Source organism: Diadema antillarum, unplaced genomic scaffold, assembly GCF_040938485.1.
Source record: "Diadema antillarum isolate AM-2024a unplaced genomic scaffold, OU_Dant_1.0 seq00000057_RagTag, whole genome shotgun sequence".
In the NCBI taxonomy this organism is placed as follows: domain Eukaryota; kingdom Metazoa; phylum Echinodermata; class Echinoidea; order Diadematoida; family Diadematidae; genus Diadema; species Diadema antillarum.
In genome coordinates, this window is record NW_027271163.1 from 932,397 (window position 1) to 958,726 (window position 26,330).

General features: G+C 40.2%; 1 protein-coding gene across 1 annotated transcript in view; it reads left to right on the forward strand.

The window, feature by feature from the left end:
- The window catches only part of LOC139725724 (netrin receptor UNC5C-like), a 156,816-nt gene that overhangs the window by 124,798 nt on the left and 5,688 nt on the right, over positions 1 to 26,330 (forward strand). The window contains exons 8-12 of the mRNA XM_071636808.1: positions 7,659 to 7,679; positions 21,225 to 21,287; positions 22,871 to 23,017; positions 24,734 to 25,378; positions 25,806 to 26,074. Of these exons, the coding sequence (XP_071492909.1) occupies positions 7,659 to 7,679; positions 21,225 to 21,287; positions 22,871 to 23,017; positions 24,734 to 25,378; positions 25,806 to 26,074 (1,145 nt within the window). The remainder of the gene's footprint in view (positions 1 to 7,658; positions 7,680 to 21,224; positions 21,288 to 22,870; positions 23,018 to 24,733; positions 25,379 to 25,805; positions 26,075 to 26,330) is intronic.

Consider the following 26,330-nt stretch of genomic DNA (forward strand, 5'->3'; position numbering starts at 1 on the left):
GTAGCTAGCTGGAGTTAGTGTGGCCCCCACGGGGTCCTAAGGCATCAGGGGTCATTGACCTAGTTATTCCAGAAGACTGCCTCTGTGTACTGGGTATGTGCCTCAGTGTGTTTGTGTGTACATGATTAAATGTGAGTTTGATTAAATGTATGTATTTGCTTTGTATGTTAGTGTATGGGTAAAGATGTTTAGTTAAGTTTGGTGTATAGGGCCTGAATGTTTGTCTGTGTGTGTGTGTGTGTGTGTGTGTGTGTGTGCATTTGTGTGAGTTTGTACATGCCTGTGTTTGCTTTTGATGTTGATATGTTTGTATGTTATTGGTGCATTATATAAATATGTTTGTAGGGGAGGGGTGTGTGGGGTATTTACATTTGTATTTGGGTTAATGTATATCTGCTTTGATTAGAGGATGGCAATCAATTACCTGAAAAGTTCCCTGTTATTCATGGCCCAATTATAGACTAATTAGTGTAAGTTATCTCTCTTTCTGATCAGAATGTGTTTTATAGTGTATTTTAAAAATATGACAATAAAGAAAATTGTTAGTTGTCTGCTTAACAAAACTGGTAAAAGAAGAGTAATGCATCCATCATGTAAACTCAAATGCAAGCTTGCATCTATTGTGATGTGTATGAATTTGAATAGTTTTATCGTGCATTGAACATTACCCCTCGCTTTAGTGACTGTTGAAAAAAAAAAGAAGAAAGAATTTTCTTCGTTCAATATCAATAACTTTGTTCTCACAGCAATGACCTATTTGCGTGCTAGCCATTTAGAAAGAATTGCAACCTGAAGGCATGGAACCTGAAGGCATGGCTATTGTATTCTTGACTAAAAACCATCGCTTTGAAGGAAAAGCATGATTTTTGTGGGGGTTGTGATCTCCGGTTTACAAATGACTGTGGGGTTCCAAGTCAGTAAAGATTTTGAAGTTTCTCTTTTTAGCGGTAGGAGTGACATGTTTACCCAGGCAGTTGATTTATGGAGCAAGTGAGTAATTGGGTGCCGTTGTCATTGACACTGACAGTCATCTGAAGAATGTTACTGATCGTCAAACTGGGAACATTATGTGCGACAGAAGGACAAGTGTAAAGCAAACAACATTGATGTGGACAATCTGTTTCTTCTGTCCAAAGTTATCTCTTTCTCCTTGTAGGTTGTATATGTTCCTATCTCTCTCTCTCTCTCTTGATATGTTTCTATCTCTTTCTCAATATACATACATACATACATATATATATATATATATATATATATATATATATATATATATATATATATATATATATATATGTTTCTCTCTCTCTCTCTCTCTCTATTTATACATATATGTTTCTATCTCCCTTTATGTACTTTTCTATCTATCTCTCTCCCTCTCTCTCTATATATATATACATATATGTTTCTATCTCTCTTTGTGTATGTTTCTATCTATATATCTCTCTCTTCCTCTCAATCCTCCCATTTCTCATTGGTTCCTGTCTCAGTCTATCTGACTGGGTTGTGTATTAATGCTCATATTATCATAGCTACAGAAGCTACAAGTCAAGTCCAACTCACTTGCCTCCAGTAGATTTATTTGCAGCCATGTCTCATGACGTTGTAGTTGTAGAATTTCAAGATACACATGTTCTCACAAACAGTGACATTGAGCAAAACAACAACTACAAATTAGATGAAAGATGACCATGTCATCACCTCCAAATTTCCTTTTGGTTTATTGGAAAAAAAAAAACATATCCAAGGTATATTTGGGATTCATTTTTTTTTTGTGCAACTTTTCAACCCTCTCTCCCAGAGAAGTCATCAATGTTTGGTTATTACAAGTGTGCAGTAATCTAATGCTGACAATAATGTCTCATTTCAGAATTGAATTGATATAGGCCTATTGATTGGAATATGATACCATTTTAATAAAAGGACACTTTTTTGTTTATTTGTCTGTTTGTTTGTTTTGTATTTATGTCTTTGAAAAATGTGAGGCGATGACATTTCCCTATCTTGTGAGGGTGGTAAACATTGCTGTGTGAAAATATGTTGGGATTTCCAATGCCATCATATTATCAGGTTTGAATGAAATATTCACTTCTCTGTATGTTTGATTTTTCCCTATTTCTTAAAGCGCACTAGAGCCATGTCAAGCTGGTTCACTTGAAATAATACCATCGAAAAGAGTGTTTCTTTTGCCTTGAGTACACAATACTCAGAAAAAAATCCTGTTGTTAGTCATACAGGTCAATCAATCCAGAGTGTTTCTGATTTCCTCCTAAGGTAAGAATTTAGAAACATGCCTGAAGCAGTGCTGTTAAAAAAAAAGGAAAAGAAATAATCTGAGTCCATCTAACTCAAGAGTTGTGAGTATATGAGGCTTTGGATGTCATGATTGGATATCGGTCATTATTCATTCCACTTTGTTGACCACTGGACTGAGGAAACACATATGCAAAGAAGTTGTGAAATGGCATCTAAGTTTGCATAGGGAATTAAACACAATAAAGTTGAATGTAGGAAAAAAAGGAAAAAAAGAAACAGATAAAAGGGAAGAAGATCTAAATAGTAATGTGTAAACATTGAGTGGGCATTAAAAAAAAAAAGAGCAGAGAGAAATTCTCAGTGGGTTTGTGAGCTTTTAGCATTATTAGATGCAGGGTGTATTGATAAACCATCTCCTCATACTCCAACAACCTGTCATCGTGTCTTGTCATCTGAAAGCATCTCTTCTTGATCTCTGTCCCCAAATCTATGTCTCTAGCACTCTACAGTGGGAAAGATAAGGAGGAAATAAAATTTTTTGTTGTTTCTTTTGGAAGGATAGAGGTGGGGGGGGGTGGGGAGAAAGGGAACGCATGATGACAAACATCGGTGAATAATCCCATACAGCATTCTTGGCATCGCCTGTGCACTTTGCAAAATTTGATCCGATGCCCCCAAGTTATTTTCTGTATTTCCTTCCAGATAAATTGTCATGTAGAATGCTCATGTTCAAGTTGCGGTGAGTTTCTTCCATCGCGTTCTCTCTCTCTTTCTCTATCTATCTCTTTTCTCTAACTTTCTCTCTGTCTGTCTGTCTCTCTCTCTCTAACTCTCTCTCGCCCAGTATCTTTCTCTTTTCTCGTTTTTTTTTTGTCAGTTAATATAGTCCGGGAGACCAATTGTCTTTCGGGCTATTATCCGGATCCTAATGGAGGGGGGCTTTGGTATAGTTCCTACCCGCTCACATCGAGGCCTATATAGCGCATCGTCAGAAATCCAGAAAAAACATGGGAACGATGTGCGAAAATATGGGGCAGACTTCGGGTCTCCCGGACGGCGTGAATCACTGCCAAGTGCGGTGGTTGGTTTTAGGGCTCAGGGAGACAGAGGCAGAGAGAGAGACAGGCAGACAGACATACAGACAGATATACAGACAGACAAATAAAGAAAGAGTGAGAAATGTGTGTATGTGTGTGAATGAGAGAGGGGGAGAGAGAGAGAGAGTGACTGAGAGAGAGAGAGATATATTAAGTATACAGAAAAGAGGAGATGTATACATATGTTTCTATATGTGTTTGTTTGTGTGTGTGTGTGAGAGAGAGAGAGAGAGAGAGAGACAGACAGACAGACATAGTGACAGACTGGGAGAGAAAATATAAAAAGTGTGTGTGTGTGTGTGTGTGTGTGTGTGTGTGTGTGTGTGTGTGTGTGTGTGTGTGTGTGTGTGTGTGTGCGGGTGTGAAAGAGGGAGAGAGAAAAGGAGAGAGAATTGGATTAATAGGCAGAACAAGACTGCTAAAGGAGGTATGGGAAGCATACATGGCAGAAAAGTCAACAGTTGTCCATCTGTTTTACTGTATCTGCCGTGGTTGATTAGGATTAATTAGCAATGCACACAGCAGCTAACTGCTTTTGACCCTAGTTTTTATTGGGGAAGGAACTGAAGTGCACAATTGATTATGGTTTTAACAAGAAAGGCCGATGGATATTTTGAGGTAAATTCATTCATTTTGTCATAATCTGTATGTTTTTTGGTGGCAGTTGTTATAGTTCCTACCTCTGGTCTGTATTATTTGAAATCTTGCTGTGTTTCCAGTGTGGCAATTGAGGTCAGGATTTCAAGGCTGTGCATGGTGGTCTCTGTGACTATCTTCTTGTCTCTATGTATGTGTGTTTGTCTTTCAGTGCTGACAATCTGTCTCGTACATAAGAAATGACAGATATTCTATATGAAACTATGTTCGAGGCACTGAAGCTTGCTACTATTTTGGTGTAATGTTTAAGAGTAATTATTGAAGGGTACACTCAAATATTAATGATATTTCTCTCCTTGTGACACATTTCACTTTTGTTGCAACTAATAAAAGAAATTGTGCTGTGTTATGAGATTAAATATATTATTGTAATGATTTTTTTATAATCATTTTTATAGGTAATCACTTTTTTTGTTCAATTCTAAACAAAATGATTTTGTAACTTTAACATTAATTCAGTGGGCCCCTTGAGTTGCATATGATATCATGCAGTGGAGATCGATTGAAGCGTATTTTATTTTGGAGTTGTACACATTACTTTCCTTACAAGGGGGATCATATATGCATGTTGCAGAAGTTTGGAGTTGTCATTGAGCTATGTATCACACATCAATTTTTCAAATTGCTGAAATATTTAGGGGAAGAAGAAACAAATTCATTGCCCTCTCATTTTTCTGATAAAAAAGGCAAGTTTCAGCCTCGTTTTTTTTTTCTTTCTTTTTACCGTGGGAGGTCAGGTCATTAATCTTCTACTGTCCCTGTTGAGTCTGTCGGTTTCATCTTTACAATATCCCCTCGTCTGGAGAGATACGCTGAGGTACCAGCTTGTCTGTATCACTACGTGTGCCCTGTATCCATTTCTCCGACTGATTTTGAAAATAGTTTGTGCTCAGGGACTAAAAAAAGGGGGGATAAAGAATAAAATGAGGAACCGTCTACTCCAGTTTAGCATGCGAACAAGATACAACCTCTTTACAGTTTAGATCGGATGATTTATGTCTCTTAGGGATCACAGCAGTTTCTCTATGGATGACTAATCTTGAATGTAGCAAAGAGGTAAATCAATCTGCTTGTAAGTAAAACAGCGCATTCTGATACTGTTTTTTTTTTTTTGTTAATGCTGTATCATGTAGGTTTCCAAAGATTAGGAGAAGAAATTTCATCTGCTTCCATTTTAGATACGCCCCCCCCCCCCCACACACACACATACACTTTCACACATACATGATGTATTTCAAAAAGTGTTTCTTCAAGTGGTTAACAGAGTGTTCAGTTTTCATGGTGACTTTCATCATGAATATATTAGTACACATAAGGCAGAACTAGGTGAGAAAACTTGTTTGGCAAAGACATTCCCATTTTTTAGTTTTGCTCTTGCATCAAATTTCTTAAACAGCAGAGTTCACAGCAACAATTACCATGGCAACAAAAATGTTTGGACAAGACCTCTGTGCAGTCTTCAACTGCAATTATGCAAAATGACACAAAAGTAAAAGTTTTCAAAGTCCCCCATGGCACAGCAATATATTTGGCCAAGCAAGAAAGACAAAGAAATCTTAGGTGTAACAATCTTTGAAAGACATGTTTATCTTGCCCTTCTTGTTTAAGAATTGAACCAAATAACATGATAAAAATATTGAGGATCACAATCCCCATGATATCATGTCGCGAGCATGTCATCTTTTTGTATGACACCAAAATTGACGTGGCTCCACCTCTGAACCTGACGTGAAACGAATCTGAGAAAGTTTTACTTTCGCAAGGCCAGCCAACAAAGCAGGCATTGATCACACCTGCAGTTGTAGATATGATATGCAAATGAGATTGCTTTTGACGAAGTATGAACCCAGAACAAACACGCCGTGTTTCCTGCGCTGTGCCGCGGCAAATTTATAACTCCTCGCAGAGTGTCACAGCTTCCATCTTTATATCGTGCTCCTCTCGTGTTGATAGAGCTATATTGCCTGCTCTCCCACCTTTTAAAGTACTCTGTTTGAGGGAGAAATTGTGTGTGTGTGATTTGGAGTGATTTCTCATCAAACAGTGTATGCCTTTTGGCGTTGGTGGGATTTTTTTTTTTTTTAGTTTTACTCTTCTCCGCTGTGTGCAAAGGTAAAAAGGTGACAACTTCCTTCCGTTTGAACAGGCACACACCAAAGAAACTGATGATGAGAACAATGTGGAATTATTCGTTCTTTTCTTGCCCTCTTTATTCTGCTTTCTCTCTCATCTTTTTCTCTCAAACAGCATTCCCCTGTGAGAACAAATTCTGGAAAAGTCTTTATGAATGTCGTGGAAAATGTCAAAAAAGGCCCAGCTATCTCTTGAATAGTAGTTGCCTTTGCTGTGCAAGCAATCCAAATGTTGACAATTTTCATCCAGAACCGCCAAGTGGTGCTAGACTGAAGGAGGGTGTGTCAACCTCTAGGCTGCTCAGGGAGTGCCGGCATGATGAAACCAGTCTCAGAAGTTTAGTTTGTGCTCCCCTGGTGATACATTGTTCAGTCTTGTTTTCTCCTTTCATTTTTTTTTTGTTTTTGTTTTCTCTTAGCTCATGATGAATTTTGAAGAACCTGTGTGAACGTGTGTCATAACATAGTGAAAACTTTTGGTAAATAATGTGTAAAATGATGATGATATGTCACATGAATCTACAATGAAAGTTTCTGTTTGAGGTCATCACACTTTGCCAAGAGATGGAGAGAGAGGAGAGACAGACAGAGACAGAAAAAGAAAGGGGGGGGGGACTCTGACCCTTAGGCCCAGTTGTTTGGGGAAACCATGATAAAAAAATTGAATTACTGCTGTCACTGTACTAATGTGTCATCTTGATATCGTTTAGATTTGTACACATTGATTCATTTTGATTTAACAAGAATATAAGAAATTGCTTTTCCTCACATCGCATAGATATTGTTAGTCCAAGAGATCAAGAATTGTGAGACATTGGTTGTCCACCCTGAAGAAGAACATTTAAATACCATTCCCTGAAGAAGAACATTTAAATACCATTCCCTTGGATATCATGTTTTTTAGTAATCAAAATGTCATTAATTCTGTAGTAAAGGTCTGAGTTGTAAAGCTATGAAAATAAAAGTGTCTCCACAAATGCTCTACCACCACCCTTCCCGTAACCAAAACAGGAAATGTATCAAAACGCAATGGTGTGCAGTATTTATAGGTCTTCTCTTTGTTTGCTTGCTTGCTTGCTCTATAGGAAAAGAGGTCTGACACCCACAGTGCATTGATTTGATATAATGAGAATTTGTGGTAGATATGTTGGCAACCTCCACATTGTATGAACCCATTCCAGTTTGTTCTCACGCCACCATGACTGTGGATGTGCTAATACACACTTGCATAGAAAGCTGTTACAATCTGCTTATTCTTCAGAGCTCATGGGTATCTTATAGCAACTGCTGAATTTTATGCTCACATGCTGTGTGATGGAGTTAACATTGTCTGTAGCAGCAAGCAAAATGTTTCACAAGGACCATACATGAGTGGCACACTATGTTGCCGATAAAGGCACAAATAGATGCAAAGCAGTCGACTGCAAACTTTGTCTATGCCGGGCAGAGTAAGGAAACACCCAATTCTTTGTCGATCCAGACACAATGAATTGTGGGAAGCATTGTGATGTAACGAGAGGTAATTCCATTCCTCCATGGAGTCCTTCAAGGAGGGGATCATATTGGTGTAAGTATTTATTCACGCACGGAAACTTGAGGACGGAAAGATGCACGCGCAGTAATGAATAGGTGGTGCTACATGGCGTTTCCCAAATATGTGGGTAACTGAATATCCCTCAGAAATTGCCAACTGTGTGCTTAGTAAGGCGATGATGTTTTAAAGGCGGAGAGGTGTTTTTTCTCGCTGTAACTGTCTCAGTCAACAGCGATCAATTACACGGGAACATGAACGATATTGCCAGTGGGAATGTCATCGCCACGTCTGACGGGGAGCAGCGCCGTCGAAATATGCGTCTCTCTTTCGTGTTTGCACATTGACGGAATCATGCTTTCATCATCCGTCCTGAGCACACCTGATGTTGTCATGACGACACAGCAGAAGACTCTGCAATGAGTCTAGAATAATGAACCTCTTCACAGTCTTTTTTTTTCTTTCTCCATCTTTAGTTTTAATCTCTCTGTGAATTCAAAGGCATATTCTGCAATATGAAAATTACCGGATACACCTAGCCAAAATTCCAGTCTATGCATAAAATACACTATGGCTATGCAATGATTTGACAAGATTTTTAGCCATATGGAAATTCAAAATGGTAGAAACAAAGTATCTTAAAATTTTGTCCAGATTTCCTTTGTTTATATATTCATGAAATTTGTGTGGCACCTACAAGGAAATGTTTATAGCCATTGTATAATTCCCACTACTCCTCTTTACTCATTTTTGTCGTCTTTAAAATTTCTTGATCTATCTAGTAGGGAAAGTGCCGCTGTTTTGTCATCAGAAGCTGAGGTGCAGGAAAGAGAATGTGATCAGATTTCTTTGATCAAATTGTTACACAGATTTTTGTTCTCTGTCATAGCGGCCAATATGGCACTGGGAGATTGAGTAGCACCTACTATTTGTACAATCATTGTTATAAATCAGTTTGTCATGCCTGAAAGCACCAATAAATTATTCCAGCGCCATAGATTCTAATGGATGGTTGTTCAAACACCATCAATCGCTTTGCTTTCCAGAGGAGTAGGTGGGGGATGGGCACGTAAATCAGGGCGGGGAGAGATTGTGCTACGTTGTCGCGGCAGCCAAAGGAATGAGAGTAAATTGTGTTAGATGAATATAGCAATGACAAAGCAGTGTTATCAGCATCAAGTGTTCCTCAGTCTCATTGTGAAACAAATGAACAAACAAACAAACAAACAAAAATGGCCCAGTATCTCCATCTCACATCTTTCTTTAATCCTTTCTAGATAGATCTAAGATAGACCTACAAAATTTTGGTAGCACTAATGGATATATCAATATGCACTTTACTCAGCTGAGGATGGGCAATTCAAAGATCCAGATTTCCATCTCTCTAATGTTGATCTTTTTATTTACTAAATTTCTTACCCTCCTTGGTAGGGTCTACCTGATTTCTTTATGATGCTCAAATTCTTGTCATCTTAAATTATCCACTCCCCCCCCCCCCCCCCCATCCCAAATGTAACATTTGACTATGAGTGTATTCCTTGGGTGTGTCCCAAAGTATACCCATTGGCCTTAAAGTTCAAACGTGTCTTGTAGGTTAAGTGAGTTTGCTGGCTGATGAAGATATGAACTCATTGACATCTAGCTGACCCTTGATGCCCCCCCCCCCCATATGCCCCTCCATCCTCGGGCGAGGACAAAGAGTGGAGTCCAAGATGACGACATTTCCAGAATGCCAGACCTGTCTTTTGCATCTTGGTAGCAGTACTAGAAGTCAATCCATGGGAGGGATTTTTTTTTTTTTTTTTTTCGATTTGAAGGCTCCCAAAGACTTTTGATGTTGTGCTTGTGCTGGATCAGCATTGCTCAGTGCATCGAAGGAGTTTGGCTAGCACTGGATGTGTGTATATGTGTATGTGTTTGTTATTTTATTTGTGTGTGTGTGAATGTGTGTGTCTGTACGTGTTTGTTTGTTTGTGTGTGTGTATGTGTGTTTACTCCTTGTAAAAAACTGTCAGGATGTACATTGTACGTCAGGGGACAGTAGACAATATAACTGAGGTGAGCTTGCAATCTCAAAATATAGGGTTAAGGCACTGTATCAGGCAGCAAAGAGAAGCTGATGGAATCCATCTTCATTCTTCCCTGTCTCCTAGCAACGCATTAAGGACTGCAAAGCATGGAAAACATCAAAAATCTACCAGACACAAGTGTCAATACCAGGATGCGGTTCGCTTTGATGTCGTGTTTTGTATCCTGGTAATGAGCTAATTTGCATAACTGCTCACACACACACACACACCCACAAAATCTGCTGTGAAGCTTGATACTTGATGCAACAGATGCATTACTTCAGCTCAAATTCATGTCGTCCCCCATCAGAGGACCCAGAGCAGAGCAGGAGTATGTGGCAGTCTCTCATAGAGACAGCAGTTATGATTATTGATGTGATTTAGGCTGAGAATTAAGTCAGATAGACGCCAGGCACGGGCAAAATAGCCTGCTAAACGCATGCAAATGATTCTCGTCTGACGGTGTCGGTCTGGGGGATTCGATTGAGGCCGCGCCTTTGGGCGCGCGATTACCCACGATTCTGTGTTTGGATTGCGTGTCGTGCTCAGGCCGGGAGAACCCACAGGCCCAGGATAAACACTTGTCAGAGTGAAGTTTCCCCCTTCTAATTATTTCAGTCACATATTTTTCTCTCTCCATATTATGCAAATGACATAGATTTGTTTCCGTAGGTGCCTGTGTGGCATTCCTCCGTGCCCCGTCTTGTTTTTATGGAGTGGCTAAGATTAAGAGTGATGCCAGAGTATGTAATTAAGATACACCAGTGCCTTTTCATTTTTTGTCCGCCATTCCAGAAAGGATTCATCGTGAAATGTGCATCCATTTGTCTAGATTTCTCTCACCAATATTTGCTATTATGTGTGTATGTCTGCTCATTTTCTGTCTTTTGTTTGTTAGTTCTGGGGTTTACATTGGGGCAACAACAACAAATGGTTTTGCTAGCTACGTCCCTACTCCTCCTCCCCTTCCCCCCCCCCCCCATCTCTACATCTTTTTCCTCTTATACAAATACATTGATATCCTGCATCACCATGCAATTGTAAAGGAATATTGTACACCTTTTCAATGTAGACATTGCAGTATGCCTTCGTCATTTTGTTGATTTGATTTTTTTTCTCTCCCCTTGTGTGAATGGATAATCGATGTGGTTTGGGAAAAATAAGTGAGGAGTTTTGCAAATTCTAGTAATGTCAAGATGATGTCATAGTCTTGTAAAGAGGGGCAAACTTGACGAAGTGACAGAGAAGATGGTTAGAAAACAGACTGATTTCAGGGGTAATGATTTCCCCTCTCTGTTTCTCTGTAAGATTCTCTGCTGTTCGTTCCAATTCAGTACCTCTCTCCTTTTCTTCCTTTTCTTCCTCTTCCTTCCTTGCTTGTCCTCCTCTCTCGTCCCCCTCCCATTTTCTCTTCTCTTTCTCCACCTATCCCTTCTACCAATATTCCTTCCCCCTCCTTTCCTTTAACCCACCCCCCCCCCCCACCCAACATGTCTTGGTGTAGAGAGTTAACCTGTTGCGTACGGGAACATGATGGCCTGCGCATTAAGTCTATGAGCTTTTCAGAATTCAGTACGGAACAGGTTAAGGGTATTCGTTCTTTGATGGTGTTTGGAGGTCACAAGATTTTTGCCATATGCTTCCATCTGTCGCTCTTCTGTGCTGCTTTGCTTCCCCCTCCCCCCTCTCCCACTTCTATCCAACCCCCACCCCCTCCCCCCTCCCCCTGCCCCCTTCTCCTCCACTATATCCCCATCCTCCTGTCTTGGCATGCTGCAGTGTAATAGTTGTTTAATGGTAGCAGGGGGGTGGCGGAGGGGGGAAGCCTGCAACAGATATGATATGTGTGTGTAATGACATGTAATCGACTATAAGACGTCGAGCTCGTCATCCCAGCTATGCCGGGGAAATGTTTATTTGTAATGATAAGGTCGGGAGTGTCATCGCAGGCATTCGGTTAGGATGCGGCAGTCCTGGGCATCTCATCGGGAGGTCGGTCGTCGAGTGGGGTGGGCTCCTCATATCCATCCCTGCGACAAGAGCAGGGAGGCTGAAAGTCCATGACAGTCCTCCTTTCATTGTTAAAAGCCAGGATTAAGGGACGCTGATACCACTCTTAACCCTCTTGACTTGGCCTGTGCTCCCCACTCACTCCATGACCCCCCCCCCCCACCATCAGCACCTCTTACAAAAATCTCCCTAACACTACACCATATGTTTAGAGAAGTCTGCATAGTAGAGATGACTTCCCTTCCATTACCAAGAAAAAAAAAAAGAAAAAAGAAGAAACCATAGCACAGATGTGAAAAAAGAAGAGGAGAATCCAGAGCACAGATGCAGTGTAGTTATGAGAAATAAATGTTAGAAATAATACCAAGGACAGTGCCTACATCCACTCTGTTGAATTTGACAATGAAAGCCTTCTATGTTGCCTTTCATTCAGTCATTCATATTTTCCCTTCAATAGTCCCTTTAGAAATTAACAAATTATGATGAAAATTCTTGGAGCATATTATTTGCATACATCCCAGCCTATAGCATTGATAGTCGAGGTTTGTGTTGATATCTGGTTAAATTTCATGTGATATTGAGTAACAAATTGTCATTTGGCAAGGGGGCACATAAGGTATATCAATGCAACAAATGCTATAATGTAAGCACTGTCCTTTCTTTCTCCTTCAAATGCAGTTCTGCCATTTTCAATGTTGTGATATTTTTCCAACACTGTGAAACAAGGAATAATTATGCCAGAATTCCTGCCAGTCATATCAAACTTGGTGATAGAAAGAGAAATAGACAGAGAGAGGATGGGCGTATTATTCAGATGAAATACTCGCATCTCTTCTCCTTTCTCTGTCCCCGCGAAGAGAGGAAGATTTGTGATAGTTGTTAATTATGAGCAGGCTTGAGATGGAGGGGGGGAAGAGAAGAAAAGAAAGGGAACTGGAGTACATAAATGCCCCCCTGTTTATTGAGGTGGTCAGAAGCACACATATAGAGGTAAAGTACCATGTGACATGTGTCACTGTGAGTAGGAGGACGCGGGGTTTTGTTTGGCCATTCTGTTACGCCAATTTCGTTGAAGCCATGCCGCGAATGGACCCGCTGTCTTCTTCAGCCGGGGTCTGGATGAAAGTGGCCGAAGCTTTAATCAGGAAAGCTTGGGATGCATGGAGTATAAAGTGATATGATGGAGGAGTGTTCTCATTCACCCAATTGTCCCAACTGTTTCAGATCAGTGCCCTGTTTTAGAGATGATGCGCTCCATTTTCTTCCCCTCTTTTCCCTCTTGTTACTTTCCATCTTGTTTTCAATGGATGTTGTTATTTGTCTGCATGTGATGTCCTGGAATTCAAAATCTGCCAGGATTTTGAAGGAAAAAAAAAAACCCTGTAAAGCACAGGAGCATCATGTAACCTCCATGTCGGATTAAAGGGCTGGGGCAACGGAACGACAAATAGGATTAAAAATCTAGGTCGTGCCATTCTTGCAATATCTTCCACCCACTCTCTGTCTGTCCTGCTTGTCCCCTTGAGTGTATGTATCTGTGTGTGTGTGTGTGTGTGCTTTTCTTTCTGTGTGTCTCCATCTACCTGTCACAGATTAGTTTATCAGTCAAAATTTATATATCAGAATATTTTTTCACCTCTGTCTGTCCCGTCTCTATGACTACCGTCTCTTCATTTATTTCGCGAGGATTATCCTTGTGGCATCATCTTTTGAATTCTTTCTCGTCATCATGACTGTGTGACTCGTGAGAACATTCAACCGAAAACCCATCTGCCAGCCATGTGATAATGTTGTCATTTGCCTAAACCTTTGAGCCAGCATTCCTTTTAGTTAAGCTGGTCGTCATCTTTCCGTGGTACACCTTTGAAGATCAACGGTTTCTCTCTCTCTCTCTTTCTCCCCCTCTCTCTTTCTCTCTCTCTTTCTCTTTCTGTCTCTTCCTTGCATACCACATCAATTTGTGCTGTCAGTGCAATTAATTTTTTGCTCTGAGCGGCTCAAAAACATATTTATGGGTTCTTGAATTTGTACCACAACCCATTCAAAATGTTCAGAGAAAATCATGAAGATATTTTCGCAGGTTTTAAAATTCACGCTAGCCAAAAGTAGTGTGAAATGCACAGAATTTATGCATTTACAGTAGACTGGCTGGCTCACAACAATTCATACTTCATCGCAACCGCAGGGAGTAATCCAGATATTGTTCTTTTTGTGTAAGGGTCATTATCGTAAAGTGTGGCAGCAAACTTCACATCAAGGCAAACAACTGCAGTGTGGTTTGTGATCTTCTTCGTACCATTTCAAACATCTTTTGGCTCCATTGTTGTCAACACTAGGCCCGTTCACACACAACGGAAATCGAAATTACAATCGCGATCCAAATTTCGATTTTTTTTTCGACCGTTCATACACAGGGTAAAATCGCACTTCGCAGCAAGGAAAGAACGATCAGTGGCCAAATCGCGCATGCGCGAAACTCGCATGACCGAAGACTCACCCCGCAGTCCCAATAGAGTTTCGTGCGCGCGCGATTCAAAGAGACTCGATTTTGTAAACAAGCAAAATAATCGCGATTATTCTGAAAAATCGCACTAATAGTGCGAGTTGGATCGCGATAAGGATCGCGGTAATTAGTGAGATTTTTCTGTCCACACACGAAAAAATTTCGAAAATTTGATCGCGATAAGAAAATCGATTTTTAAATCGCACTTTTTCCCTTGTGTGTGAACGGGCCTTATGACTGTAATGTTGCCAAGTTGCCTAATGTTGCCAAGTGCCCGAAGTCTGGTCTTTTCCACCATCAGTGTGAATGGCTAGCGTTGAGTAGGTGAATCTATTACCTGTGAAGAAGTCACTTCTAGAAGCAGTCATATTGCAGGATATTAGTGGGGGGGGGGGGGGGGTGAACAAGATGTGAAGCAGTAAGAGATGAGATTTGGTGCATATGTCAGCGGTGTTAATTGGTTTAGCACCGAGGGAACATGAGGAAGGTGCATCAGCCCCATCTGGGAATGCCGTAAGGAGGGTGCCGCAACTCCCGAAAGTGTGTGGCAAGGACGTGTGTATGTGTGTGTGCGTGTGTGTGGATGTGTATGTGTCCTTGTGTCTTTTGCACAAGTCCTCCACACCATCCTCATGCTCCACCCGTAGATCTCGCATATCTCTTGACAACAACTTTTCCCTCGTATCCTTGGTAATAGAGCATGAACCGACTTATTCCTCATTCTGTATTTTCACTCTTTACCATCAAAGCAGATGTTTGGTGGTGCAAGGGTAACACTGTAATGAAGTTTCCTGTTGTTGTTTTTCATTTATTTGTTTGTTTGTTCTGTCATAGGTCATGAATACACTAACCAGTTTAGATCTACCAAAAAATTTTACAAATCTATGATATGGCTTTAATTTTTCAGTTTGAATTATTCACCGTTTTGCTCCAGCGTTCACTTTCATTAAAGTTTTAAAAAATCTAAATGGTGAAAATGCAAACGTTTTCCAAACTTAGGCCTGTAGTGGTAAACTTTGCAATGATATTTTAATGCAAACCTACTTTAATTCCATCCTAGGTGATCTATGGATAGAACTTTGGCTGCCCCACATTTCGTTTTCAACCAGAGCTTTCACGAAAATGAACCTTGGGCCGAAAGACCAGTAAGACAAATATTGCATTCATAACACCAGCGCGCTATGTTTTTCCCTGTACTTGATGTCACACAAAAAAAATCCTACCTAGATCACAGTTTGCACAGCATATTGGTGCTACACATGTGAGTAATGCAACAAATATGGAGAGTGTGGCCTGTATTCACTCGCGTCCAAGACAAGAGTCAAGAAAGAATGTCAAATCCAGGGAGAGAGAGACAATCCGACATGAGGGAAGCGAGTGTCAAAAAGTCTCCTCTTTTCTGATCAAACTGCCCTAGAATATTGGATTGCAATTTTTTTTTTGTCCTTTCTTTTTATAGTTTTTCCTCTTCTCTTTTTCACGAAAGTCGTGTTTTCTCGGGCAGCTCGCAGAAGTTTGCCAACTGTCGATGGGAGCAAATTTGGAATGGTTTGTTTCGTTGACACAGTAAAAGGGTAGCAAAGGTTCCATGCCTCTGCGCTGACCAAGTTGTCGTGTCTTGCGCGAGGAATCTGCCGTCGGTCGTCATAGGAAAGCTTGCTGGAATGAAAGAGTAGCTCGATGCGTTTTGTATCACACGTAATGAAGGCAAACATATGCTCTATCATTCTGAGCCCACAGAAAGAGGACATTTAAACGTTCACCTATCATTATTTACAGAGAATCCATTCATGAGAGTTTAATACTTCTGAAATCCATTCCATGAAGTCTCGCATAAGTGTGTCTTATAAGCAAGAAGTCTCTCATAAGACTATCATGAAATGGACCCCTGGTTTGCTGCAGGCCAGGTTAGTGGCAGGCATAAACATCTTAATTAACCAACTTGATGCATAGCCGCCATGCAGGCAGAACATAGAGAAAAACAAGAATCTATGCTTGTACATGCACATGTTTGAACATGCTCGAGTATAGATTTCATATCAATAGGATCATATTTAGTGTCATACTGTAGTCATTAGTATGATGCCTCCTGTCAAATGTATTCTGGGATAAATTAGTGTAGCAAGTGTGAAATCTTGCTTCATTTTTTATCGTATGATGTCAAACTTGTCGAACATGTCAACCATTGTGTTTATGAATGCTGCATCAACAATGTTTAGAATGTAAATATTTTGGTGCATTTTGCAATGTGTAACTTCTAATATTGAACACTCATTAAAAAATGAATGTGTTGTGTCAATCTTCATCATCATGTGGCCATGAATTCAAACAGCTTGCATGCAGGGTTCATTCAGAAGTCGACATAAAATACTTGACTTATGATCTTCATGCATGATCTGGCATGTGATGCATTTGATGAAAGTATAAGACATGCCTCACTCAAGAAGAAATCTGACATATGAATGGATTAATATTGCTTGAATTTCTACTACAAGTGAATGGAATGTATATCTTTGTCCACTTGTGCTGGATCTCTCTGATGTATGCCCACTGTAATGTCAAGTTTAAGGTTTGAGAGAGGAATTTGCCATTTTACGTGTGGGAGTTGCTATCTTGTATTGTTGGGTAAGGAATCAATATGTCCAGTGCCTGTGAGTGTGATGGCGTGGTAACTGTCCATCATAATCTTTCTGGCTGTGGTGTGGATGTTGTACATGTGTGTTTACCCCAAGCGATATATTCCTCCACCCCCACTCATTGGTCCCACGTGCCTGCACCATCATGCACGCAGTCACCGGGGGATTGAGTAATTGCTCGGCTGGGTGAAAAGAAACAAAAAGTGCCTCGCCAATTTCCTTTATCGGCCTCGGCAGCCCATCATTCTGTCACATATTATCTGCCAGGTCGTTGGAAGCAATCTCGACATTTGTTTTAGATTGCGACTTTGATGGGGATTTGGGGTAAAGTGGAAGCAGCAGTGGAATGCTGCATCAGACGCGCTCCGCTTTGACCGCCCGGGGACACGAGGCTCAACTCAAATCACATCTCTGGTAGCGCCTCCTCGACCCCTTCAGACAACCTTCGGTAGGATTTTCCCCCAACCGTAACCGAAAGAGTGCGAAGAACGTTGGAGTAGAACGCCACTCCTCATTCTAGTTTACTGCGATATCTAGAGTAGAATCAATTACCTTACAGATAATGATTAGACCCAGAGTTCAAGAGTGCATTGTCAGATGGCGCGATAATTTTCATTACATTTTCATTTCATTACATCTCCATTACAGAGTTTGATGATGTAAAGCCAGGTAACCGTCAATCAGAAGTAGATCATGTATTTACACCCAAGTTTCCATGGCTAAAAGCTAGCAAGCAAGAATTGTCTTCGAAGGGATCTTTATGTAGTTGGCAGAACCAGCCAGGAGCAATGGTTTAAATCAACAGATTAGCTGAGATCGATAGTACTTTGACCAATTTTTGACATGCAAGCCACATAAATCAGTTTTATTTAAATGTTTCCAACCTGGCAGATGCATAGGCACAAGCGTTCGTTTATGCAATGGCACCCTCTTGAATCTTGCTTCCATGTACCTTTAAAAGTTTATCAAAATCCAACATGCAATGGGAAAGTTATCAACTTTCAAAGTCTTGCATGTAGTCACAAATCAATGACATCGGTCACAATCTGATATGCAAATTAGATGAGGTGATTGATGATGTCATCACCTCACAAGTCCCCTGGACACAAAACTTTACGCAGTCTCCTTTTTGAAATGCATTAAAAGAGAATAAATTATGTCCTTTGAAGCAAGAGTTTGTGTAAAGTTGCACATACTTAGCAATGATATTTGCAAAGAGGGAGCCAGTTGAAGTTGCTAGATATTCAAACAAACCAAATCACTTTAAAGTGAAATCTACTCTCTCACATTTCACTGTTACACGTAACTTTGCCTTATGAAACACATCTTAAAGCTTTTTATCTTATAAAGATAGAACAAAAAATGTAGGGGAAAATTTGTTATATAAAACAGTGGTGCCTAGTATAAGTCACCATCACTATGGTCTGCCTTTGAAATTGTCTTTAAGCTGTAGAGTTTAGACAATCTCAGCTCTCCCAATTCTTACACACTCAACCTGAGTGACGGTGTGTCTGATATATGAGATAAAAACTAAAAACAAAGTTATTCACAACAAAATTTGTGATAGTCCACTCACTGTTGAGCAATGCTGCTGCATGGTCATTGAGTTCTGGGAAATATACGTATGGAGCAGATGGTAGCGTGACGAGTGTCTCAACAGCACTTTGTGTGTGTGTGTGTGTGTGTGTGTGTGTGTGTGTGTGTGTTTGTCTTGTGTGTTACGCGTTAAGAAACAATAGTATTCATTCCAGTGAGGAGACAGATGGTATCGGATACGTTACCCTCGATACCACAAAGCGTAAAAGTAAGCCTCCTCTCAAAAGATTCAACACCCTCTCTCATGACCTCTCTCTCTTTCTCTCTCTGAAAATGTAGAATGTAATCCAAAGCCCAATAATTTGCTTTTCTAACATCGCCTCTCTTCCAAAGTTAAGCAGATTGACTGGCGATAGATTTGTTCATCTCTTCCGAAACACTCCTCCTCTGTGCACTGCACAGGAGAAGTGAGGTCGTGAGGTGTGGTTGGGATGCTCGTGGGAGTGGAAGGGGGTAAAGTGTGGTGTCAAAAGGGTCCCTTCCTGAAAGCAGTTGCTGAAAGAGGTGCATTACGTTTGTTGACAGAAATGTATCAGCTTTTGTGTTTGCCTAAATGTGTGTGAATGTACAGTATGTGTGTTGGTATGTCTGTGATCAGTCTACTAAAGCCTGTACACTCACCTTTATACATACATCAAATTCTCCTCATCTCTTTGAAACTCTATGCCGAAAGAAGATGTCTTCCACTCAGCACACCAAGAATGTGCTCTGTACATCTGTTGTATAGTTATTTGGTTCTGTGAGAAGCAAAAAGGCACAAAACATGTCCCTGGTGATGTTTGAATGAACATCCTTTTGCTTCCCAAATGGCAAATAATGCAAGCTTGTCCTTGCCTCACACTTGAAACAACTTAGTTGATATATAAAAAGTTAGATTGATAACATTCCAAAGTCTGTGAGTTGCATTTTGGGAATATGCATTGTATATTCTCATCAAGTGTATGTGTATATTCATGTAATTTAAGGTGGGTCTTTGTTTTCAGCTAGGTTGCATGTGGCATCATGTTTTACTTGCAAAAGCTAACTGTATTGCCTATATGCGAGATGAGTATGACAAATATTCTAGACAATGAACATTTGAAAGTGTGGAAAGATATGCACAAATTGCATGATGCTATACTGGTGTGTACATACAACATCCAAATAACTTGAAACAAGATTTGTCCATGTGAATTATTCATTCACTTACAATTAAGGTGTTGACAATCAGCAAAGATGACAGAACATCTTACCTGAGTGAACATGATCAGTGATTTCACGGAAATCTCCCCTATTGCAGTGATAGATTTAATCACGTTTCTGTAATGTACACTCATGGAGAAGCAGCTGTGTGCATCATGCAAGGAAATTGGCTGTATCGCTGCTTTTAGTTTTGTCATGTCGGATATGATCAGTTCTCGACAAATATGCAATTTACTGAAGAAAGGTCCGATCATGAGAGCATTTTGCGTTAAAGAGTTTTGATAGCATCACCCGGTCACGGCACAGTTCTGTCCAGTTCATGCGCCTCATACGATTGCTGACAATTATGTATTTCTGGGACGTCAAACCTTATCCTGCGCAATCCGTCTTGCCGAGAGCTAATCACGTCTTATGTCTCCTTTAAGTAGCAGACCCATGGGTAGTAGTACATTATCTGTCATTCATGTTTAAGGTGCAGAGATAACATAGAATTATATGAAATGAAGCTGACAGGTAAAACAGCAAGATAAGAAGTGCTCTAACATTTCCACCATTCTTTTTTAACAGCAGGATACTTTGATGGAATTTTGCTGTGTGTGATTAATGGAAATGTGAAGTATGACCCTTGTAAAGGGAGACTGAAAGATTATGATTGAATTGATTTGGCCACATGAAATAAAAGTTGTATCATCGTAAGGGTTAAATTTGCGTCCCCAAGAGAAGGTGAAATAAAAGATGAATGGAAAGCCTACAAAGAGACAAAGAATTATGTCACTTCTTAATGAGGTAGTATAATTATGTTTGGACAAAGACCATGTTACACGACAATATCTGAAATTCATAAAAGTTTCATGCCGTGAATATTTGTGGTTTTACAGTACCAGAATGATATAAGAATAAAGACACTTACCCTCCCAACTCGTAGCAGGTGTACTTCTCAGTTCTCCCATCTCTTAAAGGGATGATACTGTTTTGGTTGAGATAGGGCTTCAGGTTTCCAACATTTTTTGACGATGATTTTGTTGTTGTTGTTGTTGAGATAATGAGAAACCTATGAAATAATGAAAGATCATATAATTTCAGGAGGAATTCAAAGTTTATTTGGTGCAAAATGGTTTTGAAATGGCTGAGATATTTAAAACAAAGCGATCCTAATAAAGGGTGGGAACCCACCTTTGATTAGGATCGCTTTGTGTTACCTTATTTTTTTTATATCTCAGCCATTTCAAAACTGATTTTCAACAAATAAACTTTGAATTCCTCTTAAAATTGCATGCCTTTGAACATTTCATGAAGTGGTTTATAAGTATCTCACAAAAAAGTTCAAAGTTGAATCCGCATGTAAACCAATACTATGCCATCCCTTTAACTATAGATGTCTCATACCAATACACTTAAACATTTCACCTATGTGTGCATATTTTCCTATTACCTTGTAAATGGATGCATGTAAGTTTGTAACCATTCCCTAAATGATATGTTTGCATGGATATTTTAACATCTGGTGGATAGATGTGACTATGATTTGATTTGATTATGATTTATTTCCCTCGCTCAGTGTTTGAAGACAGGACCCTCTTATCCCCCAGTGGAGAAGACACAACCTCACAAAACCCTTCTGGTGAGAAATTTGTCGCTTTTCTTTTCGAGATGAATTTATCCAGCTCTATATCTTTATTTTCATTTTTTGTTGTTTCTTTTGCTTCATTTGTTGTTGAGTTATTTCGCCCCATTTTCAGCACACTTGTTGTTACTCACAATTTTGTACTACCAGTGTATGGATGGATATTAACAAGAACTGGTTTCATCTTGTAGCAAAAACCGAAGGTAAACGTGTGTTCTGTATATGAGTGTAATTCTGTGCTAATTTGATGAACTCCTTTGTTTTTATCAGACTGAATGTGAACAATCTCTGCAAAATGACTTTTCAATCTTTGTTTCTTTTTCTTCTCCTGTGATTATCGGTAGTATTGCATAGTATTCTAAGCTCATTGTTAAAAAGCAACAGCAACAACTAACAAGGGGAATGCAGCCCAAAACAAGGTTGCTGGAATTTGTGGTTTGGCTGACTTGTCTAGCACCTTGCCACTAGAGGGCGATCTTCCTATTTGTTGTATAATGTTCAGCTCACATCTGGTCATGTAGCAAACTGGGCTGATTTGTCAACCTGAAGTGAACAATTAATGCTGTCTTTTACTTCATATTTTCTAACCATGTACTTGAAATTTGCAACTGTAAAATTCTGTATCTCTTAATATCACTTAAAGGATAATGGATTTTTACTCAGAGTAAACAGATAATTAAAGCTATTTTAATCTCCCCCTCCCCCCCCCCCCAAAAAAAAGAATGAAATACACAATGCATTTACCAAACAGCTTTCTTAGTTGATATGGGCGATTTGATATTGTGTGTTTCTTTGTTTTGTTTTTTCACAAATACACTCCTCACAGAGATGAAGTTTTGAGGATGTTATTGGTTGTGAAGGCAGGGAGGGCACACGAATGAGTTTCAGTTATCCGTCCATTTCCCCGATTCATTTGAAATGTCACTTCATCTCATCGTCAAATATCTGCACGGCGATATCCTTCAATATTTTGCTCCCTATCTCCCTCAGGCTCTTTTTTGCACTTCTCTCTCTCTCTCTCTCTGCACTCTCCTTCTTTCTTCACCCGTCATACATTACATTTTTCATCTGTATTCTTTACAGAGAGTAGTGGATGAGCATGAGGAAAATATAGATTGGAGTATTTTAGTAGTAGTTTTTTTTTTTAGCTTAGCCCTACTCTTCTGAATTGATGAAAATGCTGCAGCAAAAGTTGCTATAAATCTGCAGTTACTGGTACCTTTAGGAAGTAGAGTTGATGGAAAAGTGGCCTGTGATCCTTGCCACCTACAATGTGCATGGTAATCTTACCATGAAGTCAATTAGTTTTGATCTGGCCTATTCTGTCAAGACTTTGTACAGTTGAAAAGCAAATTATCCCTTCCTTTCAACTGCACAATTTGCACAAGAAGAGAATTGGAAATTGAATGGTGATAAACCCTCTGCTGTGAAATGCCACTGATATTGCATGCAGTGTAGTAAACAGCAGCAACAAAAGAGTTACTGATGGGGGAAGGGGGCTGCTGGCATCTTGTGCAGCCTGATGATACCGACTTCAAACTCATCATGTCCTGCACATTTCTCCTCCTTCTTCTACTCAGCCAAGAAGTCAGGTTTCTCTGAGATCCCGCTCTACATCGGCATATCCCTGGCTGTCATCGTCCTCCTGCTCGTCTTCATCTTCATCGCCATCTACCTGACCACCAAGAGGAAACGGAACACGCCCAGCTTCACCACTACATCAACAGGTTAGCCTCGATTCCTATGTGTTTGTGAGCTGAAGAGAAGGGTGACACAACATTAGCTCCTGCAACAATGGCTCTGGTCTTGTTTTCTACAAGGATTTAGTAGCATTAGGGTTGGGGTTGTGATAGTTTTTTAGGCTTAATTTGATGTGAGGATTAGGGTTAGGATTATATTTGAGGGTAGAATATATGTTTGGCTAAGCATGCAGATGTTTCATGGGAGCAGTTGTCACAGGAGCAAATGTCATGGAACTAATGAGAAGAAGAAGAACAGGCATATAGTGATTGCAATTAAGATGACAGCCTTGGTTGAAAGAAATGGCTAGAAATGGAATGGAGGACAAAAAAAAAATCCTTTCTGGTTTGCAACTGTGAAAAATTTTCATTTTACAGGCAGGATAAGTGATATATCCAAATTCATAGTTATTTACCCTTGAGGGCTCATAGGTAATGAGCTATTCACTTTGCCTGGTTCTACCATTATATAATTTCCATCTTTATGATCAAGTATGGGTGCCGTAGTTGTTGCAGTAGTGGGCAAGGCGTGGCCAAGCTTTCTAAATGTACGAGACAAGCAATTCTTTATCGGCAGTTCATACTCTAATTCTTTCAATAAGTCATTAAACAAATCTATTGCTCTCTTTGAAGGTAGATGTCCTGGTTATAGGGAAACGAATGCCTAATTCAACATGCATGTATTTAGTCTTTGAAAGGAAAACATCAGCATACGTCAGTATTTCCACTGTGCAAAATTTATTGCATATCCAACCAGCTATCCCACCTTCTGCCATTCCCAGAACTCCTTGTTTATGTCATAACTTTCAATAGTCGGAAAATCCACATTACCACCCTTAGAGTATCCCTGACAGCTCTTTTTTATTGATAAAAATGACATGTTTTATGATGTATGGGGATAGACGGTGCTGGAATTTTCGTTTTTAGTACCATTTCCGTTCAATTATCTGTTATTCTGTGCTTGTCAAATTTTTACCAGGTAGTCTTTTCTTTCAATGTACGTATCCACATCCTACTTTTATAGATTGAATAGAATTATTTTTCCTTGTCTTGATTTTACAGTGCTGTGATTGATTGTCACTTGCCACAAACAGTGCAATATAATCATTCCAAGCAGGAATGTATACAAACAAACAGAAGTGAGAGTAGTGTATACCAGACAAGTTTCCTGTTTTAGCATACATACAGTAAGAACTGCTTTGTAAAATAAAAGTCGCACACTTTGTTGTCTGCCAGTCACAGTACATTTCTGTTTTTAGTATAACATTTTCTTGTCACTGTGACCAATTTTGAAATTAGCTTTGCAGCGATTCATGGTGATACTTCCAAAAAGTTGTTTTTTACATGTCATGATTTTTAAATGTGACCATTGCCCATGTTTACAACATGTTATAGTCCATGCTATTTTCATGCCTTATTAGGCTTAAAGTGATTGCTCTTTTCCAAATGTCTTTTTCCCTTAAAATATATTCTACCCTTATTGATATGTTGTATTGTTATGATTTCTAGATAACCCCCAACAAACTTTTTTGTTGTCGATGTTGTTATTGATCCAATAGTACAAGTGGTGATAGTGTTTAAATTATTTTGTTTTATCATATCCTTATTGATTTCATTTTGCATGGTTTGTTGAGATTTTTTTGGTTTTGTTCTTTTTTGTTTTTATTTTGGTCTGGGGTGTCGTTGCCATGCCGATGCTAACAGAAGAATGTAACCTGGCTATGCTTACAGCGCAACCAGACATTACACAAACCACTCACTCCATGCGCGCTACCCACGTTGCCCTGCCAAACCCCGACGAGAAGGTCCCCATTTCGTGCACGCCGACTCATCCGCATCACCCGGACCTGACCAACGGGAAGTTGCCCCACCCGCTCACAGTTTCGTTCTCCCCGAAGAAGGGCGGGACGATTACGCAGCTGGGCTGCCTTGGGTCTTCGGACGTTTCGCAGTACTCCCTCACAAACGGCTCCCTGCACTCCCATCCGCACTCGCACACGCTGTCGCCGACCAAGAGTCACACGTACGTGCCGCTGGTCGGGCCCGGGCAGGACAAGCACATATATGCAACGCTCAACCCGCCCGATCCCCAAGATCCACGGTACTGCCAGGCCCGTTGCTATGGCGACCTGGAGGACAACAATGGCTACATCATGGAGGAGGCTGATGAGAACTATGTGCTACAGGGTCACTCCTCAGAGGAGAGCCTGGAGCCACAGTCCATGTACGACTCAGACCCCGGGAGGGGATCCATGGGCAGTGCCGGAGGGCTCCCTCCACAGTCAGAATTCAGCATAGCCAAGGGTCATGTGGGCTTCAGAGGAGGCAGACTGGTCCTACAAGATGCAGGTGTGTGATTTGCAAGATTGTGGGCTAGGGCATGCCATTCAAAATGGATGTCAGAAAGCTTGAAAGTGGTAGTTATAAGAATTTGTAAGAGAGAGCATGGTCTGGTTAATTCACCTGCTAGCATGAAAATAGCATCTTCAAATTTCGTAAGGTTTGCCTTCCTGCTTGGATGTGAGTGTTAAATATTGTTGTATTTTTGTGTTTCTCTCTCTTTTTTTGTAATATTTGATAATTCAAATTACCTATATTTGATAGTTAAAAATGCCTATGCCTAAAAAAGCCGATTAGTTAAAAAATGCATATGAAAACCATGAATTCAGTGGTGATATTTCTAAGAAAACTAAAATATTCACTTTTCATTATGCTTCAAAAGAAAAGTCTATCAGTAATTTAAGGCCGAACCACTTCTAACCTTCCCACCCCGCAGGAGTCAGCCTGATGATACCCGAGGGTGCCATACCCAGGGGGCAGACGGAGGAGATCTACCTGGCCGTCTCCCACGAGCTGATGGACCGCCCTCACACGGAGCACAACCAGACTCTGCTGAGCCCCGTGGTCCTGTGTGGTCCGCCAACTGTGGTCCTGGCCAAGTCTGTGGTCCTGGTCCTGCCTCACAGTGCCCAGATGAGCAAGAATGACTGGAGGTTCTCTGTCTTCGGCAGTGGCACACACCCTACCGATGACAAATGCTGGGAGGTATGATTCCATCTGTCTGTATCTTCAAATGCTCAGGATGATGACAACGTTACTGAACTCTTTTTGTGCCGCATTGGCACATCCAACTCAGATGATGGCTTTCAAATTTCACATATTTTGCTCAAGCACATGACTATGCACTAACCGATTTGTTTTGAAGACTGGCTATCTTTGTACAAGAAAAGAAAAGCCAAATTTTGTCGTAAAATGTACATCACAGCAAAGTTTGCAGTATTCTGTACCCTTTTGCTATACT